Below are 20149 nucleotides of genomic sequence, written 5' to 3'. Positions count from 1 at the left end.
TCTGGTCACCTCATGCTGAGAGTGTCATAGAGGAAGACAATGCCAACCATGGTAGCCTCCTACGTCCAGAAGGGTAATCCCCATACTCTCTGACTCGGTATAGATATAGTAGAGATGACCCAAACTCATCCTGTATGATCTGGTGAGGAACTGATGGCTTACTGCGAATCATCCGTGATAGCATGAGCACCTGTAGTCGCTCAACCAGTGCCCACTCCGTATCGGATAGATTTGGCTCCCAACAAGGACTGCCATACATGCCCGCTGGGCGGACCAAGGAGTCAAACAGCAGTCCCTTGGTCTGTGGATCTTGAAAGTGTGAGCGGAAGCATTGCCTCTCTAGTCTGGCCAATGATGCGTATCCTCTGCCCAAGTGTGCCTGCATCGCAGGTCTCATAGTGAAGATGGGCCCGGAGAAGACAACCCCCAGATATGTATATGATGAAACTATCTCAACAGGTGACCCATCAAACATGAACTGCTCCTGGCGCATGACGGCTCGAGATGTATTGAAGATCATAACCTTGATTTTACCCAAGTTGACCTTCAAATCATGGGAGTCACAAAAATACTGAAGTGCGTCAAGGTGTCTCTGAAGTCACTCTGCAGAGGAAGACAGAAGAGCCACATTGTCTGCATAAAGCAATATCCGGATCAACGTGCTAGCAAGAGAGCAACCACCCCCCCCTGTGCCTGCATCACTGTCTCGAGCTCGTCTATGTAAAGGCCAAACAGAGTGGAAGATAAAGGACACCCCTGTTTGACCCCAATAGTTCTCATGATCTCATCTGTCCACCCGCCCCTGCCCAAACTCTGCCTGCAACTCGCTCGTAAAGTGCCATGACAGCCCAAATGATCTCTTGGTCATACCCCAAATCCTGTAGGTGACATATGAGGCGGGCTCTCGGGCTGTGTCAAATGCCTTGCGAAAATCCACAAAGCAACAATAGACCCTCTGTTTCCGTGTCATCGCCTCCTCGATGGCACACCTGAGCGTGAGAATATGATCCATAGTGCCATGATCACGTTGGAAACCAGCCTGTCCTGCTGCTCCAAGTCCTCAAAACTCTGCAAATTGGCTGATCTCGGAATCAAGCACGGATGCATAGATCTTGGACATCACATGTCCAATCATAATGGTCCTGTAATTCTTCGGGCTCATGGGATCCCCTACCTTGTGGATAGGTGAAATAATATTAATAGTCCAGGTGCGTGGAAACCCTAAACAGACAGCTTCATTAAAAAGCTTCGCTAGGATCGGGGCCAAGTCCAATATGCAATGAACTTAGTGGATAGCCCCTCATGATCCTTCGCTCGGCCATTATGAAGTTTCATTACCGCATCTCTCACCCCCCTCACAATGAAGAGGGTGCAAGAAGTGGCGTGTGGCATATGTCAGAGGTCAAGGGCTGGCTGGTTTTGGATGTCATATACTGTGTGCATAATCATACCAGGCCTGAGTGTTGGTGAGTGGTGAGGGGGACCATCCCTCTAGGAATCTCCGCCAGAAGTCCTTAGAGTTTTTACTGAACAGAATGTTCAATAGTTCCTCCTCGTTCCGACGAATGAAATCTAGTTTTTTCCTACGTACTAGTCTACGATACTCACGTAGTGTCTCTAGTTCGCTCAAAAGGCTGTTTTTGGCTTCGAATCTGAGCTGATGGCATAAAGCCTTACATTCTTCATCGTACCAATTATTACAGGGTATGGTATGGTCCCAGGAGGTGGTGGGCAAGTGGAGCGAGTGGGGTGAGGGAAAGCATGGAGGAAAGCCTCGTGTAGTGAGCAGGTGATCAAGGCAGCTTGGTCCTCTAAGAGGGGTATGAAGTCAACGTAAGCAAGGAGTCTATATAGATGGTCAGAGTAGGCAGGTGAGAGTGGTCACGGTCGAAGCATATATCATGGTATGAGGAGTAAGAACTCAGTGGGGTGGAAGGTGCTGTGCAACGGTGGGGAGTGGAGACGCTAAAGAAAAGGTCTATTAACATCCACAGGAGACGAAGAGGCCTATGGGACAGCGTGAATTCCAACTAGTACATCAGCTTAGGGAGGGCAGCTCCTAGGTAGTGCATAAAGCAGCTCCAATTATTTAGAGTACCTACATTACGACTTGGAAAAAGCATAATCGGCCATAAATCAGTTTAAGTCTCATAGTCTTTTGGCTTGGATTTAAAGTCTTTAATGAGTGTTACACCCTCACGGTACACTCCCCATTTCGATCATTCCTAGCAGCCTTGACCTTAGCTAATTCCGCTGCCTTATTTTTCAATTGAGCTCGTGTAAGTTCTTCAACTATCCATATCTTAGTTCCTTTCAACTTGTAGGATTGTCGGAGAAGATTGACCCATAGGCTGCCCTCGTGCGGTCAGACAAAGACTCAGCTAGCTTGTAGTCCTTTAAGGTATCCAACACCTATAAGGGATTGTTTTTTGTTGTCTCATGGCAGCCCTCTCTTCAGTCACCACTGCTTGATCTGTGGTGGCCTGATCAATGGGAGGCATACCATGCTGTAAATCAAATCCTATGTGTGGCTGTAAAGCACCTTCTTGTGACTGCATCGAAGTCTGATGCGAACTTGAACAAATGAAACAATGTATCAAAGACATTGCTCTTCATTAGGGCATTGACAAGAAAAGGAGACTGGTTCCATCTGATTGCATGAGATACATGTGTGACAATATTGCGGGCTTTCAAGCATTGTCATCCAGAAGGCACGACAGGCATTGCGTGACCCAATGAATCTCCTAGCGCACCAACTGTCTTCCCCCTCACCCAATAAGTTGGGGATCCTGTCTAATGTTAAGCCATCTATAATACCGAGACCACCCTATAAGAAGGAAACAAAGAGGGCTGGACAGTGCTTGCATAATGGGGATTAAAGGCTTATGATCAAAGGTGTTCCTAGGCCTAGGCATCAATTAATAGCTGCAAATGAAATTACCTTGAGAAGGCTTTAGTGAAGGGTCCATTCAGAGACTCTTGGCACCTAGACAAGGATCCAAATGTCAAGCATTGGGCATGGGGGAGGGTTCTAGAAAGAGCCAACTTGGAAGTTGTTCTCGAGATAGAGAACTCGGGAAGAGAGGAGCATGAAATGAGAGAGACCAGCTGTCGAAGGAAAACCCATGGCCGGGTGGTGATAGGAAGTCAAGCCCTCTTATTGGATGGTCATAACAGTCTATGTCTCAATTTGGAAGGGCAGTCAGCCTGTGTGATTCAGGATATCACCCCCCATGTGAACATTCATTTGAGTGTGCCGTGACAGTACATTGTTGGAACCTGTAGGACATAGGGCAGCTCCAGAGACACTTCCTGAATTGAAGCATGATCTTTGTTGTGCAACAATGGTGAGCCATCTCTCCCATTTGCTCACGCCATGGACCAATGGAAGGCTTCCATGTGCTTCAATCCAGAAGTAAGAGATCTTCCCTAGTTGGTGACTGATAATGGCACAATATGGCTGGAGGATTTACAAGAACAAGTGATTCCCGATTTGTTTAATGGAAGCCAAGTGAAGCCATACCAGGTATCGACTTGTCTGGTCACAATGTACAGTTCAGGGTTAGATGAGGAACTGCCACCTGGTGACAGGGCTCTTAATCTTGCCTTAGCTGGAAGTGATCATGGAGTGGACATGGAGAGTACTTTAGCTGAGGCATCACATGCATTAGTAATTCCGGCAGCATACCCCGACCAATGGTTGGTTACAAAGAGCACCTCAACTTTTTCACACTGTATTTTTTTTGCACCCACATCTTCATCCACAACCTTATGTTGCCCCCTTTATCCTCCATGCTTCCATCATCTCTACTTTAATATCTGCAATGGCTTCATCACCTCCCCGCTCTTCCTCTACCGCGAAGAGAAACCTGCCAAGCATTGCAAAGTCACATCGAAGATGTCGAATCCTCACCTCATTGAGCAGCCAGAGATGATGAAGAAGATGCTTAAAAGATTTGCGCGCATTTTGCCAACCTTCCATGGCAATGCAAAGATCATTGAAAAACTGCTCGAGATGTATGACACAAATATGCATAGTTTCACCATCAATGACAGACAGGTTAATCTTGATAAGTGGCTGTATGCTGAAGTCTTCAGAATCCCTCTTGTACTAGAAGGTAGTAGTGATAGGTTTTTCGAGCCTAGGATCCATGACACCACTATTTTCAATATTTCAGAAGACTTGGGCATTTGCATCTGCCCATTCTATACACACCAAAAGAGAATTCGTGAAAAAAGAAGATGAGACTTCTCATTATGAAAAGGAAGATAAAGTGAAAAACACAAAATTAGTATTAAAACTACTAAGTCTTTAAGTGAGTGATATATAGATGGGTGGATGCAAATGCCCAACCTGTTTTGGAAATCAGCATCTATGACCTAGTACTTCTCTCAAGAATAGTACCGGGAAAAACTAAGAGCTACAAGAAATTAGCATGTTTTGTCAAGTTAAAGCTCTCGCATAGTAGGATTAGATGATGGAAGACACAAAACCCCTAAACCTTGTAAAACTGAACAAAAAACATAGATGGGTGGATGCAAATGCCCAACCTGTTTTGGAAATCAGCATCTATGACCTAGTGCTTCTCTCAAGAATAGTACCGGGGAAAAACTAAGAGCTGCGAGATATAAGCATGTTTTGTCAAGTTAAAGCTCTTGCATAGTAGGATTAGATGATGGAAGACACAAAACCCCTACACCTTGTAAAATTGAACAAAAAACAAATCGAAAAGGTGTGTGATATCACATATATTAACCTTCTTTTATCATTGAGCAACTTGAAGCGGCAGATTTGGAAGACAAAAGGGATGTATTGGGGGATTTTTTATTAAAATTTTCCTGATTAGTGACAATGTTCCCAGATGTATTGATTAGCTTGAATCTTAAATTTGAGATTGGTATGAAACAGGCATTTATCTGTCTAACATTTTATCTGATGAGATTAGGTCTATTGAGACCAAGCTTTTCACAGCAAAGCTCTTTCTTTCATGCAGAAGACCACTTATGGTTCCAAGGGATCGTGTATTTGCCACAACATCACCTAGGAGTATTGTTTTCTCCATACTTTTGATGCTTACTAGAAAGCTAGTCAATTAGATGGTATCCCCTAGAGTTTATCCAAATCTTACAGGATTTCCACTATCAGCCTCACTACCTGAAACATATGTCACATGCACTAAGAACTTCTATGGTAGAAGAAAAAATAGAGGGCTGTAGAGTTACCCGAATTTGAAAACAAAGCTGATGTAAGAGCAGTGGCCTCTCCCTTTGGTAATTTGCAAGAGGTACTATCAAGCACTTGTGTCCCCTTGCTCACTTCTTCAGATCGCTCGGATACACCAACTGAGATGTTTTGAAGAGCTGATTCAGTTCCTTGTGCCAGTTGTTCTTGTTCTTCTTCGAAACGCTCCCGCCCTTCCAGCAAGATGCTAATATATTTATATATATTTCTTTGTATCAAGAGCTTCATATTCTGCAGCTCCTCTGGTGAAAAACATCCTTCGTAGAGAAGCTTAGCCTGCTCAAACAGGCCTACCAATAAGCCACTGAAATATACAATGCATCATTTGTTCGCCAAACATATCCTTGAATACTATCAAGACCATTCAGCAGTCTCTCATTGCAAAGCAAAGACGAATCAAGCTTGGAATCCAGAGTCACTAAGTCACATTGGGGGGATGGTTTACGAAAGCACAAACACATATATATTAAGCTGAAAGCCTCCAACATGGAAGGTCCAGTCATATACGGCAGCGTGCTGGCACCTACCATAAAACATTCTACAAATAAAATTGGTAGACGTAGCGCTGTCAAAGCACCATGCTCAAATGGATGCCTACAGTTTTTTTCCAAATAAAGGGGTGAAATGTGTACTTTAAAGTATTTTATAAACCAAGACTTTGCTTCCACTAAAACAATCTCCCCTCCTCAGCTGCCTCGCTTCCCCTGCCAGTGCACCTGTTGTCTCCTTTTCCTTGTCACATCCTTGTCCGCCACCCTCCTTTGACCCCGCTCTTTCCCCCCATTATCCCTAGCTGCCGCCGTGCACGATATTGCTCCCCATTTCCCCCCTTCATCTTTTCTTCCACTGTGCTTCTTTCCCCATTTATTCCCTGCCCCTCCTTTGCTGTGGCCAATTTCTTCAAGCCAATTTGCCTCATAACATGGGAATTCTTGTCACATAATAGCATGCTAGCACCCACCATAAAACATTCTACAGATGACCTTAGTACAGATCCACTTACACATCAAGGTCCCCAGGCGGTGCTTGCATGAACGTCCAAAGCACATTCACACTGAATACACAAGAGTGTTTAAAAATGAAGATCTGTCCCCTGCTACATTCTCGACTCCGCTGCCTCCCTGCCTCTGCTAAAACCCATTTTTCCTTCTCTTCCTTGAGCATCTCTTTGTCCACCACCCTCCTTTTTCTTCACCTTTTCCTTTTCCTTTCTTGCAGATTACTACAGCAAAAAGCTAGCTGCTCACCACCAGGCCACCATATTGCTACCCATTTCCCCCTTCATGTTTGCCTCCACTAGTGCCTGATTCCCCCATCTTCACCCGCCCGTCCCTGCCCCACTTTTGCTGTGGCCAATTTCTTTCACCCCATTTGCCTCCACCATGGGACTTTTAGTCTTATAATAGCTGCTGACGCAAACCATAAAAATGTTCTACAGTCAACTTCAGTAGATGTACAAAGCACCATGCTCAAAGGGATGCCTACAGCTTACTTAACATATCACAGTACCTGGGTGATGTTTGCATGAATGTGCTTACAAGGTCCACACTGAATACTCAAGAGCATATACCTAGCAGAATCCAGGAACATTCCCAAACTCATCCTCTAAAACCACAATGCATTGTGCAGTTTCAATCTCATGAGAGTTGCAAGGTTGAAAACCATAGACTCCATCATGAAGAGCAAGGACTAGTTACTATGACTCCATCACCACCTACATCATCAGTGCCCAATGGAGGGTGTAGACTATAGTATAAACATATGCTCTCACACATACATATCCGAACACCCACACATCCTGAGTTTCTGTCAACACTCCAGAGATGCAGGGCAGACTCAGCTGTGTGACAAAGGCTAGCACGAAAGGAGAAGTCTAATACAAAAGTACTCCACGCCTTTAAAGTATTTTATAAATAAGGCCTGTTCTCTGCTTCTGCTACAGCATTCTGCACTCCTCAGCTGCCTCCCTTCCCCTGTTATCCCTACTTTTGTCTCCTTTTCCTTGGCACATCTCTTTGTCCACCACCCTACCTTCCCCTGCTAGTGCCTCTCTTGTCTCCTCTTCCTTGGCACATCTCTTTGCCCATCCTCGGCAGCACAAAGCTAGCTGCCCACCACCAGACCACCATATTACTCCCCAATTCTCTCTTTGTGTTCTTCTCCCACTGGTGCCTGTTTTTCCCCGTTTTGACCATCTCCTCCCTACTGTGGCCAATTTTGTTCAGCCCATTTTCCTTCATTTCGTCCTTGCGGCAGTGTAGATAACCTCAGACAAACCATCAGCTACTATTCTTTCACTACATAGACAAGTTTACATACAGTCTCACTCTCTCTTGCACACCTCACACACACAGCGCACACAATCTTAAACTTTTATCCACTACCACCCTCACAACTCATAAAGAGGATCTTTAAAATAACCCTATTTCCTTTCGAGAAGCCATGCATGTAAAACGTTTAGGGATTGAAGGAACGGATATAAACCCAGACATATCATAGTGGAATTCCAAGACGCACAATCAAAATTAAAAGTCCTGTACCAAAAGTGGCACTCGATACATATAGACAAAAATCTCACTAAACTTGACATATACAAAAGATGACAGAGCTTGAGAACATGAGGAAGGAGAGACATCATAACTAAAGGAAGGGGAGGCCCTAGTCATGGAAGGCCAACTAAATTGACCAATCCAAGCAGCTCAAGAAACTTCATGCAAGAAACGTTCAAACAGGAGAGGTGGCATGGGATAACATGGTAGCATTCACCAAGGAACTCTACCAAAGAGGTGGGATAGAGAGCCAACAGAGTAAAATCAACTCCATCAAGCAAAGGAGGCAGCATTACATGCATAATCAAAAAAGCACTAAAAAAGGATACCCAAAAGCGTAGCAATAGTCCCTATCTTCAAAGAGAGAGACAAAGCAGAGACAAATAACTATTGAACAATTATAGTGAGCAGCTTACTGGCCAAACTCTGTGAAACAGCCCTAGAACAAAAAGCAACAAGTAGGCAGAAGAAAATGAAGCTGGATAGTTACCACAAGCAGGTTTCAGGCCAAAGCACTCCACAATAGACCACTTGTTTACCATAAGAGCTGTAGCATGGGGAGGCGGCAAGAATAATGTGTTATGTTGCTGTTTTGTCCACTCCCCCCCGAACTACGCCTCCCCCAACCCATACTTCATCAAGAGTTGCAAAGGGATATGCTGGGACAAGCATTTGATTTTCTTTTGATTTAGGAGCGCATGTTTTCAACAGCAGATATCAAACAATGGCGCCATCTCCTCCTAGAGAGACCCCAAGGAATGGTCCCTTGTAGTAGACAAAAGCAGAGGGGGTATGGATCTTACTTTCCTAGGCAATCACCCATGAGGTGTTTGACCAATGTCATCTTATTCCAGGACAAGTAGTGTGGATTGCTTTACTGATGGGGTACGCCAGGAGTTAATACTTTGTCAGGAGTTGATTTTCTTTTGATCCAGGAACACATGTTTTCAATAGAAAATATCATACGATGGCATTGTCTCCTCATAGGGAGAGGCCCCAAGGTGTGGTTCCCCGCAATAGGCAGGAGCAAACGGGTCTACATCTCAGTTTTCCCACTCGCCCGTGAGGTATTCAATCAGGGTGCGCTTATTCTAGGCCAAATTTTTTTAAAGGGCAAAATTCTATGGGAAGGAATGGCTGTACGTAGCGGTGGAAAAGGAATTGATGTAGGAGCACTTTAGTGAGAGTTAGAGGGAACTGAGGACGGTACACTATATAAGCCCAAACCCGCCACACTTGTATGTACTTTTTTATGTAACCTCTTGAAGAGACATGGTAGCTAGCTAGGAACGGAATGGAAATATGGAAAGCATAATGAAAGGCAAAATGGAAAGGAAGGAAAGTACAAGTGCAAGGCAATAACCAAAATACTCACAACGTATTGATAGCTTGATGTTGAGTGATATATTAGATAATAGACAAGTACAACTATATATAGTGTGCCACTAGACTCTAGAAAGTCACAATGTCTATGGGATATCTCCCAATATGACACGTGGCATGTCTAGGACTCACTAGACTATAAAACCACTAGTACACTCATTTTTTACTCACTTTGTCTTCATATTCCAAAAATCCCCCATGAAGGCAAGGTGAGAGACTACTGGAATGGAACCAAGAACAGAACATGACAATGACGGTTTAAGGTGAGGGACTATTGGAATGGAACCAAGAACAGAACATGACAATGAGGGTCATCAAACTGTGCACCCTATGTAACTCAGAGGCTAAAGTCTGAGCGTGTTCAGAGGTTGATCCAAGCACTCTCATGGCTTGAGACTCAACATGCTCAGAGGCTCACGTTATAGCATGGCTACATTACCAGCTCATAGGTCTAGGATACACCAACATCCTGAAACTCGGCCAGGCCTGATAACGAGACCTATCAAAGCCAATACATGGCTCCCACAATACATTCCCCTCTAAATCTATCAAAGCCAATACATGGCTCCCACAGTACATCCCCCCTTGGCTTCATAACAGGACATGTTAGGAAGCCACACACCAAAATAGGAAAACCAATACATCTTTTTAGGAGGACTATCCAAGGCAGAGGACCTTTAGACTCAATGACGGCCAATTCTGATAACGAGACCTATCAAAGCCAATACATGGCTCCCACAATACATCCCCCTCTAAACCTATCAAAGCCAATACATGGCTCCCACAGTACATCATCCCTTGGCTTCATAACATGACATGTTAGGAAGCCACACACCAAAATAGAAAAAACAATACATCTTTTTAGGAGGACTATCCAAGGCAGAGGACCTTTAGACTCAATGACAACCAAACACTCAATACACATCATTTTAGGGGGACTACCCAGGGCAGAGGACCCCAAAATACATCAAGCTGTAGGAATAATAAAAATAGATCTCTTAGGAGTAAGAGATGTCCTCCAAGTAGCCACTGCACATGTGTGCACATCCTTGCGAGTCGATGACGATGTCGATGAAGCACTAGGCATGGATGCCCCAAAATATGTGTCAGTGAAGTCCATGGGATAGCTACATGGAGCGGTCATGACATGACTCCCAAGATAGAAGATGGAGAGTCACCTAAGAACCGATGTAGAGGCTGGAGGTGCCATAAGGACTAGTAGAGTCACTCAATGTGCAAGCCTAGCACCATGGGCAATCAGAGAAGTAATCGAAGAAGCCGGGAAGTAACCGTACCTCACATCAAGATCATTTTTATTTATCTTCTTGCTGCAAATTAGTGTGGAGTATACACACCGTTATAGAAGGCGGATGAGGTGTGCAATGTGGCAGCTTGAATGGCGAGAATATAAAGCTTCATGGGCAACAGGAGAAGTGTGAGCAACAGGAGCAGCTGCGTGGGCAGCTAGAAGCAACATGGGCAGCTAGATGGCGGGCAAAGAGGATAGCTATGTGGGTAGCAGGAGAAGCTACGTGGGTAGCTACAGCTTAGCTTCGTGGGCACCAACCGGAGCAGCAAAAGATGGAGGTGGAGATCAAGATAGTGACAGTAGTCTGGAAACTATCATCCCGTGAACTCAATAACAAAATCCGCGCGCATGAATAATTTTTGTCACTTTTTACAGGAGCTATATCTTTTCATAGAAAACTTGGATTGCAATGATGTAAAAACGAAAATTATAGTACTCAAAGTCCTCTACAACTTTCCTGAAGACACAAAGTCGTGATTCTACTTCCAGATCCAGATAGAAGCGTCACATCGTCCACAGGTCACTGAGAGAGCAACAGAAACAGTATCACTCCAGGACGCCTTTGTAGCTGAAGGAAGGAGAAGAGCTCACCACGGAAAGGGAAGAGAGAATCCCAATGTTGATGAAGCCTTCAATGGAGAGGAGTAGGGAAGGGAAGCTCCTCCAAGAGAAGAGAGGGCATCTTCTCTTTCCGGCCACCCTCTACCTCATGGAGAAGCAAGGAGGAAGGGAAGGGCTAGGAAGGAAGACTCTAATACCATATGAAGAGACATGGTAGCTAGCTAGGAATGGAATGGAAATATGGAAAGCATAATGAAAGGCAAAATGGAAAGGAAGAAAAGTACAAGTGCAAGGCAATAACCAAAATACTCACAATGTATTGATAGCTTGATGTTGACTGATATATTAGATAATAGACAAGTACAACAATATATAGTGTGCCACTTGATATATTAGATAATAGACAACTACAACAATATATAGTGTGCCACTAGACTCTAGAAAGTCACAATGTCTATGGGATATCTCCCAATATGACACGTGGCATGTCTAGGACTCACTAGACTATAAAACCACTAGTACACTCATTTTTGACTCACTTTGGCTTCATATTCCAACACCTCCAATCTTATCCCCTCGCTTACTCTCCAAGCTCGTACCTACCACAATGTACTATAAGATCTGAGGTGCTACCACTACCTTTTTAGAGATGGTCTTGGATCCCTATTCAATTACCTATCCTTCCAAGACTAGAGATGCTTGGCGGCCTTCATCCCCATAAGGCTGTCCGACATAGGGATCGGTTGCTCAAAGCTCATAGGGATGATTAGGAGACACAGCCCAACTCCACTCAAAGTACGATCACTAAGTTTTTCTAGCCAGATAGCACCGACCAACATGACCCACGGAGGCAACGACTGCGAGGACCCAAGTCACAGCTAGAGACATGTCAATCTCATCAGTGCACTGAGGCACACATCACATTAGGGGACCTTCTTTCCATGTGCATCAAACCGAGGCCCAACCAGATGAGTGACCATGGTGTTGGCTATGGCAGACAATGGAAGCCCAGAAATGAGTGAGAGAAGGCAAAAAACAAGCTGCTGTATTGAAAATTCTGCTACAATGAATGGGGGCTCAAGAGAGAGCTAATATGACAAAACCCTAGGACTAAATGCCCTAATTGAACTAAGTGTTATAACTGACCTAGGTGGTGCATGTACTAACTGTACCAATAGTCCTAACTAACTATAACTAGGCCTACAAGGCACATACCAAGGAATAATTGGCACCTATGGATAGCCCATAGAATGACCTACAAACTCCCCTCCATGGTATGGACTGAAGTACCCTGGACATGGCTTAGGATACCTGAATATCTAATGTCATGATTGCACATGTTCATCTTGTAGGGATATAGCAACCTATGACTGTACAGAGTACAACAGATCAAGTTACAAAAGGTACTAAGTTTAAAGCTTGCCGAAAAGCCTCAAACTTAGGTCGAGGTAGAGCCTTCGTAAAGAGATCTGCCAAGTTGTCTTCAGTGAGAACATAAGACAACTGAATATCACCGACTGTCTGACATAGTGATAGTGAACCTCAATATGCTTTGTGCGAGCATGGAAAACAGGATTCCATGCAATAGCCAAAGCACTCTGACTATCAGTGAAGATGGCGGTAGGAGCAGTCTGACATGCATAAAGATATGCAAGTAGCTTTCGAAGCCAAACACACTCCATTGTAGCTTTAAAAGATGCTCTATACTCAACTTCACAGCTAGAAGTAGCAACTGTACTCCGCTTCCTGCTAAACCAAGAAACGCATGAAGTAACAAGCATAAACTAGTTGCCACTATGTGACACACGAGTGTCCGAACAACCAACCCAATCACTATCACTGAATCCATGCATGACAAGTGAAGTATCAGCCCCATAAAGAAGGCCCAAGTGTGAGCAAATGAGTACGTATCCTGGAATACCAAGCCCGGTGCCTGCTTCAATCCATAAAGGGCTTTCTTTAAGCGGCATACCTTGCTTTCAGAACCTTCAACCTCAAAGCCAGAAGGTTGGGAAACATAGACCTCTTCTTGCAAATGCCCATGAAGGAAAGCTGTCTTGATATCAAGCTGATGTACCTCCCAATGAAAGTGGGCAGAAAAGGCAATAACAATGTAGTTGTGATCCTGGAAGTGGGAGCAAAAGTCTCCTCAAAGTCAATGCCTTATTGCTAAACATAGCCTTTAGCAACAAGACGCGTCGGCTTTGTAACAGTATATTGAACCATCAGCTTTCTGTTTAATTTTATAAACCCATTTAGTTCCAATGGCATGCTTGCCTGGAGGCAAGTCACACAATTCCCAAGTATTATTCTGATGGATAGAATCCAATTCAGCTTGCATAGCCTTCAACCAACAATCATTCTAAAAGGCATCTTGATGACATAATGGCTCTTCAGTGCATGCTGCAGCAACCAATGCAAACTAGCATGCTCTTTCCGGACAGCTGCTCTAGTACGGGATGGCAGAGGAGTATGTTGTTTGCTGTCTTTTGATGTGTCAAGGAGACAACGGGGACCTTTTTGGGCTCCTGGATTTCAGCTCTTTCCTGGTCAAGAGCCCTGTGCAAATGGTCCTGATCAATCATAGGCATATCAGGCTGAATACCTGGTCCTGATCAATCATAGGCATATCAGGCTGATCCCATGCTTGCTTAAATTAAGACATGTGCTTTGGCATCACGACCATCCCACTGAATCTACTTGTGTAGGAGTCAAAAGGGATAATAATCCTTTTCACTAAAAGAGCAATCAAGGCATGTGCTTTGGCATCACGACCATCCCACTAAATCTGCTCCTGTGTAGGAGGCAAAGTACCTGTAATAGTAGATGCAGGTGCTCTAGAAGTAGCATTAGAACCATCACCTGAAGACCCATCATCTGAAGTAGTACCAGAGGCGGTAGGTGTAGCACCAGAGGCGGTAGCTGCATTACATATAGGCCTAGCCTCAGAACCTAAAACAATATGCCATAAACTCTTGGCAACACAAAAAGGTAATCTTTGTTGGTAGCCATTGATGCAAATAGAGAAGCAGTATCACAATGGACAAAGGCAAAGGAGAGATGCAACTCTCAACTGCAAGAACTAGTGACTGCACAAGCCTCAAGGCTTTCACTACAAGAGTGCAATAACAAGTCTCAAAAGCTGAAATGTATGACCTTCAATGCAGCAGAGTGCATTAACAAGGCCCAAACACTAAGGTAGAGAGAGAGAGAGTTGCTCCAAAAATGCCTTAGCAAGCTCCAAAGCTGAGATTCGATGGTGAAAATGACCTCAAACAAATGCCAAATGCCCAGTCCGTACAGCTAATTATGAGCCTGTCAGTTGTCCGTATGGCGATTTAATGAGGCTTTCAGTTCCCAAAACAGCCGTACAGCTAATTATGAGCCTGTTAGTTGTCCATACGGCGATTTAATGAGCCTATTAGTCCCGAAAACAGCTGTACAGGTCACACGTGTGGGCAAAATAGGTTCGTACAGACATTGCTCTGCACTGCATTAAATGCAGATTTGAAAATGCAGCAGAAATGCACCTTCCTTCGTGGTAGCTGCCCAAAATGCGATCTTCTCACGTCAAAATCAGGATTTTCACGACAGAAGTGCTTGGAGAGGCCTCAAACACTCATGGGTATGTAGAAACCAGCAAGACCAGTAGGAATGAGGGCTCCAGAGGCTGCCAAACAGCTTGGGAAAGCTGTCAATGGCTGGGGGAATGAATTCCCAACCTGCTCTGATACCACTGTTGGCTATGGCAGACAATGTAAGCTGAGAGAAGGCAAAAAACTAGCTGCTGTATTGAAAATGCTGCTACAATGAATGGGGGCTCAAGAGAGAGCTAATATGACAAAACCCTAGGGCAAATGCCCTAGGTGGTACATGTACTAACTGTACCAATAGTCCTGACTGACTATACCTAGGCCTACAAGGCACATACCAAGGAATAAGTGGCACCTATGGATAGCCCATAGAATGGCCTACAAACGGTACTTGTTTGCCGCCATAGGGCTATTGCCAGGAGACCACAACGGACCACACACATCGACAATCCGTAGCGATCTATCACCTAGCGATCTATCACATGCTCTATGCCACCACATCAGCCTCACACATCGAACCCCCCCCCCCCCCTCCCAAGGTTGATGCCCCCACTAGCTCCCACTTCAAGGGCTCGAAGAGTTCTCCCTCTATCTATAGACGTTGTTATGTTCAGGATTATGGATTTTCCTTTGTATTAGTCATGGGTATCGATGCTTGCTTAGCGGCTCCACCCTTCAAATCATTGTATCAGTTTCTTTTAATCTCATAGACCCTTTGGTCTTCCGAAGACTTTTAATAAACTCTCTCTCTCTCTCTCTCTCTCTCTAAGTATGAGTACTATTGTACACATATCAATCCCATCTATTGGGACACCTACTCCAAGGAGGAAGATAATGCACAAAAGTACATAACTATACCCATACCTGCAAATGCAAGAAGAAGTATTGCACTCATCCGCACCCGATCACACACTTTGGAGGTAGAGAAAGGTGCTTGGGGAGATGTCTCAAGGGAACAAAGATTTTGCAAGTTATGTGACCAAGAACAAGTAGAGACAGAGGCACATGTCCTCCTTACATGCCCACGATATGCATGCATAAGGAGGGACTTTAACAACATTACAAAGGAACACGACACCCTCGCAAGCTTGCTTTCACATACCCATATAGCCACTCTGGGCAATTTTATTGCCAAGATTCTTCAATATCGGGAATGTTGTATTACTCAATGTATTTCAGAATAGTTGTTTTCCTACCCCTTCCATAAAAGAAGGGAGACACTTGTATTGTGATTTTCATGGGTCCCATGGGTCGGTTTCTCGGCCCCCAGAGGACGGTAATACATTCTTCTTCTTCTCTCTCTCTCTACCGTATTACTTCATCTTCCATTCCCTCTTCCCTTCTTCTCTCATATCGATGGTTGGGAGAGAGGAGCATGCACGACACATGTGGATATGAGTTCAGCTCCTAGATGCTCGGCCTATCTTCATTGTAGTGTGCTACTTTCCTCCAAACACGTCATCCTATGCACGAGAGGTCACGACAGATGGACACAGCCCATATGAAGTGATCCATGATGACATCACGGAGTTTTCTAGACAAGGACACACTCTCTTGCTGGGGAACTTCGATGCACGGACAGGAAATAGACAAGTGGGCCTCCTTGACTTCTCAGAGGATGACAGAGACCCACACATAGTCCTGGAACTAGATGCAGATACCCCACAGGTGATAGGATATGGATGACATCTGCTTGAGCTGGGGGCAATCCACAACCTAATCATCTTTAATGGCCTTCACAGATGGCCATCTTCTGGGAGACTCACTTGCTTCCCACATGGTGGTGGATCTAGTACAGTGGACTATCTACTAGGCCCACTAGACTTTGTCTCACGGATACACGACTTTGCCATACTCCCCCCCTACTTGGAGCTGATCACTCATACTTGGCCTTCCATATTGCCACCACCATACTAGCCATAGGGAGAGCTCCCCCCATGCCCCCACACACTTAGATCCACTTTGACCGTGCTCTTGACCCAGTATCTATGAGTCATCTATGACATAGACCTCATCAATGCCTCCGACACCCTTGTCTCAGTGGTACAGGATGCTTCCATCAGATCTTTTCCCATGACCTGATTCGGCTAGGCCAGGGATGGGAAAATGCCTCAAAACCCTTGGTTCGACGACGAGTGCAGAGAGGTGAGAGCCCACTTCACACACCAATAGGCTTTGATTCATCTGACACCACTTGAGGCACAAAGGAACTATTGACGACTGACGCACCATAAGAGACGGGCTTTCCTCACACATAGGATGGATGAGATTGTCAGATCGTTCCGAGGAGGAGACCCGACCAGTGGATGGGGATTTCTATCAAAGGGGAAGCCACCTATCCCCATTTCTAACCCAGATGTGTAGCACACGTTGATAAGGAAAAAAAAGGAAAGACAACCAGGAATTATGTACTGGACACCCTTGCTCTGGAAGTCTGGTACAACCACATTGCATTTCATCATTTCCCATGAAGTCCCTGCAAAACATACTTTATTGTCTCAAAAAACTATACATTAGTCCATCATGCTTATGAAAGAAAAATCCACAAATGCCAAAAGCCCACACCTGCCCTAGATGTGTACGACTATGTGCCTACCCACAGCTATATACAGTGCTCAAAAACTTGATACAAGTTTTGTCCTATCAACGTATGCATGCTCCCTTTATAATGCCCATATGTAGACACCGCCGAATATGTCCTCCACGCCTAGGCCCACCACTTGTCATCTATTCACCACACAAAATCTTCGGGCTGCACTTCGCCGTCTACACAATCAAAGAGCATAGGACCACAAGGGCCTCCGTACTGTGAGCACTCTGCACACTCGTCCTAGCACAGATGTTCAAATGGGCTGTTTCTCACAGATTTCCACCTTCTCGGAGTACCACCACTATTGTACCGATACACAAAGCCGAGGACCCTATGGAGATAGGGAACTATCGACCCCTTATGATTGGCCACAGTTTGGCCAAGATTTATGGATCAGTTCTAGAGAAGGAACCCAACAGTCATACAGAAAAATCCACAAATGCCAAAAGCCCACACCTGCCCTAGATGTGTACAACTATGTGCCTACCCACAGCTATATACAGTGCTCAAAAACTTGATACAAGTTTTGTCCTATCAACGTACGCATGCTCCCTTTATAATGCCCATATGTAGACACCGCCGAATATGTCCTCCACGCCTAGGCCCACCACTTGTCATCTATTCACCACACAAAATCTTCGGGCTGCACTTCGCCATCTACACAATCAAAGAGCATAGGACCACAAGGGCCTCCGTACTGTGAGCACTCTGCACACTCGTCCTAGCACAGATGTTCAACTGGGCTGTTTCTCACAGATTTCCACCTTCTTGGAGTACCACCACTATTGTACCGATACACAAAGCCGAGGACCCTATGGAGATAGGGAACTATCGAACCCTTATGATTGGCCACAGTTTGGCCAAGATTTATGGATCAGTTCTAGAGAAGGAACCCAACAGTCATACAGAGGATCGGGGGCAGCGGGCACTAGGACAGGCGAGATTCCGAAGACAACACTCTACCCTAGATCACATCTTCACTCTGAGGATTATCATTGAGGAGGTGAGGTCCAGACACCAGAAAGTCTATACATGCTTTGTAGACTTTCGGAAGGCCTTTGACACTGTCCCACGATCCCACATGATCAGGAACTTGGAAGTTACAAGAGCTGCAGATTCCAAAGACACTGATATGGGGGTTGATGAGCCTATATGAGTCAGCCAGAGGCCGAGTTCGCAGAACCAGGTGGCCTATCGGATTGGATCGAGAGTACGATCGGAGTGAAGCAGGGTTGCCCCCTCTCACCGACACTCTCTGGGCTGTACATTGATGAGATCACCTCTTTCATAGACCGCCTAGGAGGCGAAGGATCACTACTGGCCGATCCCATGATACAAATATTGCTATACGCTGATGACATAGTCCTTAGCTCATCCTCAGCGGAGCGGCTATAGAGACACTTGGAGGCCCTAGAGGTGTTGCACAGTTTGCCATGACACCACTACAGATTGATGCCATCTTTCAGACAATGACTTTCTTCCATAGAGTCTAGGACTTACCTCATTGGAGACTACAGACGCTAGCTCTGGAGTCATCCAGACGACTAGCTGAGGGTGGGGCACACACATGGTATGCACGCATATCCACATGGTTTGCCAAACATGGGATTCAGATGGACAGGCTCCCCCCCTTTCAGCATAGTTTGGATGCACTCCTTGAGCGGATCCTAGGAGATGAGATTAACCGTATCTTACGGCTAGATCTTCTCCAGCTCCACACGTCTCAAGCTTGGGGGGGAGATCAGGATGTTAGAATATGAAGCCAAGTTGAGTCAGTTTAGTGTGTTCTAGTGTGTTCTAGTGTGAGTTATGTGCCTTCATGTGGTATCAGATCCTCCCTTCCTACCTTCTTGCTCTATCTAGAGGATGAGAGAAGCCCACAAATGGAAGCTCCCCTCTCCTCTAAGGTAGAGCCTCCTTTCACTTAGCCTCGCCATGGTTCCTCGCCATCAAGTACTCCGGTGTCCTAGTGATTCCTCCTGGTCTTCCTTAGCATTGGCGGACATTCCTCGTCAGTTGGTCGCCAGAAACTTGTTTTGGAGCAGCCCAACGGCTGTCTTTTTACCTTTTGAGGTCGATTTCGACGTTTTTTGACATTTTCGCACTGTCCAAACATAAATGACCCTATCCCGCACCATTTCGTACGCCCGTACAGACCTTTGCAAGCGGATGCACGACAGTGCCACGAGTCCGTACGACTTGTCAAACGGCAATTCCAAGCAGTTTTAGGCTATTTTTTGCTCAGATTTGGACTCCGGTGACCTCCAACAGTGATTTGAGCTTCCCGAGCTTACCCACAAGTCATTTCGACTGTACCAACACTCCACTATATTGACTTGAGGCATCTGTATGCGGGGAATACTCTTTTCACATCTCGTCATCTCCAACATTGCGACATTGATTCCAAATGCCTTGTACACAGAGGAGGACTTTACAGAGGCAGCCTTGCAGATATGGATTTCTCATGTCCAGTGTGAGCACTTTGCACACTCGTCCTAGCACAGATGTTCAACTGGGCTGTTTCTCACAGATTTCCACCTTCTTGGAGTACCACCACTATTGTACCGATACACAAAGCCGAGGACCCTATGGAGATAGGGAACTATCCAACCCTTATGATTGGCCAAGGTTTATGGATCAGTTCTAGAGAAGGAACCCAACAGTCATACAGAGGATCGGGGGGGCAGCGGGCACTAGGACAGGCGAGATTCCGAAGACAACACTCTACCCTAGATCACATCTTCACTCTGAGGATTATCATTGAGGAGGTGAGGTCCAGACACCAGAAAGTCTATACATGCTTTGTAGACTTTCGGAAGGCCTTTGACACCGTCCCACGATCCCACATGATCAGGAACTTAGAAGTTACAAGAGCTGCAGATTCCAAAGACACTGATATGGGGGTTGATGAGCCTATATGAG

At 45.3% G+C, this 20149-nt stretch overlaps 1 protein-coding gene across 3 annotated transcripts in view; it reads right to left on the bottom strand.

Moving 5' to 3' along the window:
- The window catches only part of LOC147881618 (extra-large guanine nucleotide-binding protein 3-like), a 55269-nt gene that overhangs the window by 10439 nt on the left and 24681 nt on the right, over nt 1–20149 (bottom strand). For all 3 annotated transcript variants that reach the window (XM_087401287.1, XM_087401289.1, XM_087401288.1), the window contains one exon: nt 5224–5518. In XM_087401287.1, the coding sequence (XP_087257413.1) occupies nt 5224–5518 (295 nt within the window). The remainder of the gene's footprint in view (nt 1–5223; nt 5519–20149) is intronic.

The sequence above is a fragment of the Dipteris shenzhenensis genome, chromosome 30 (genome assembly GCF_047967505.1).
Source record: "Dipteris shenzhenensis isolate YYH24624 ecotype China chromosome 30, Dip_SZ_1.0, whole genome shotgun sequence".
NCBI lineage: Eukaryota > Viridiplantae > Streptophyta > Polypodiopsida > Gleicheniales > Dipteridaceae > Dipteris > Dipteris shenzhenensis.
Note: the sequence above shows the minus strand (reverse complement) of the source record. Positions and strands in the feature narration are given on the sequence as shown.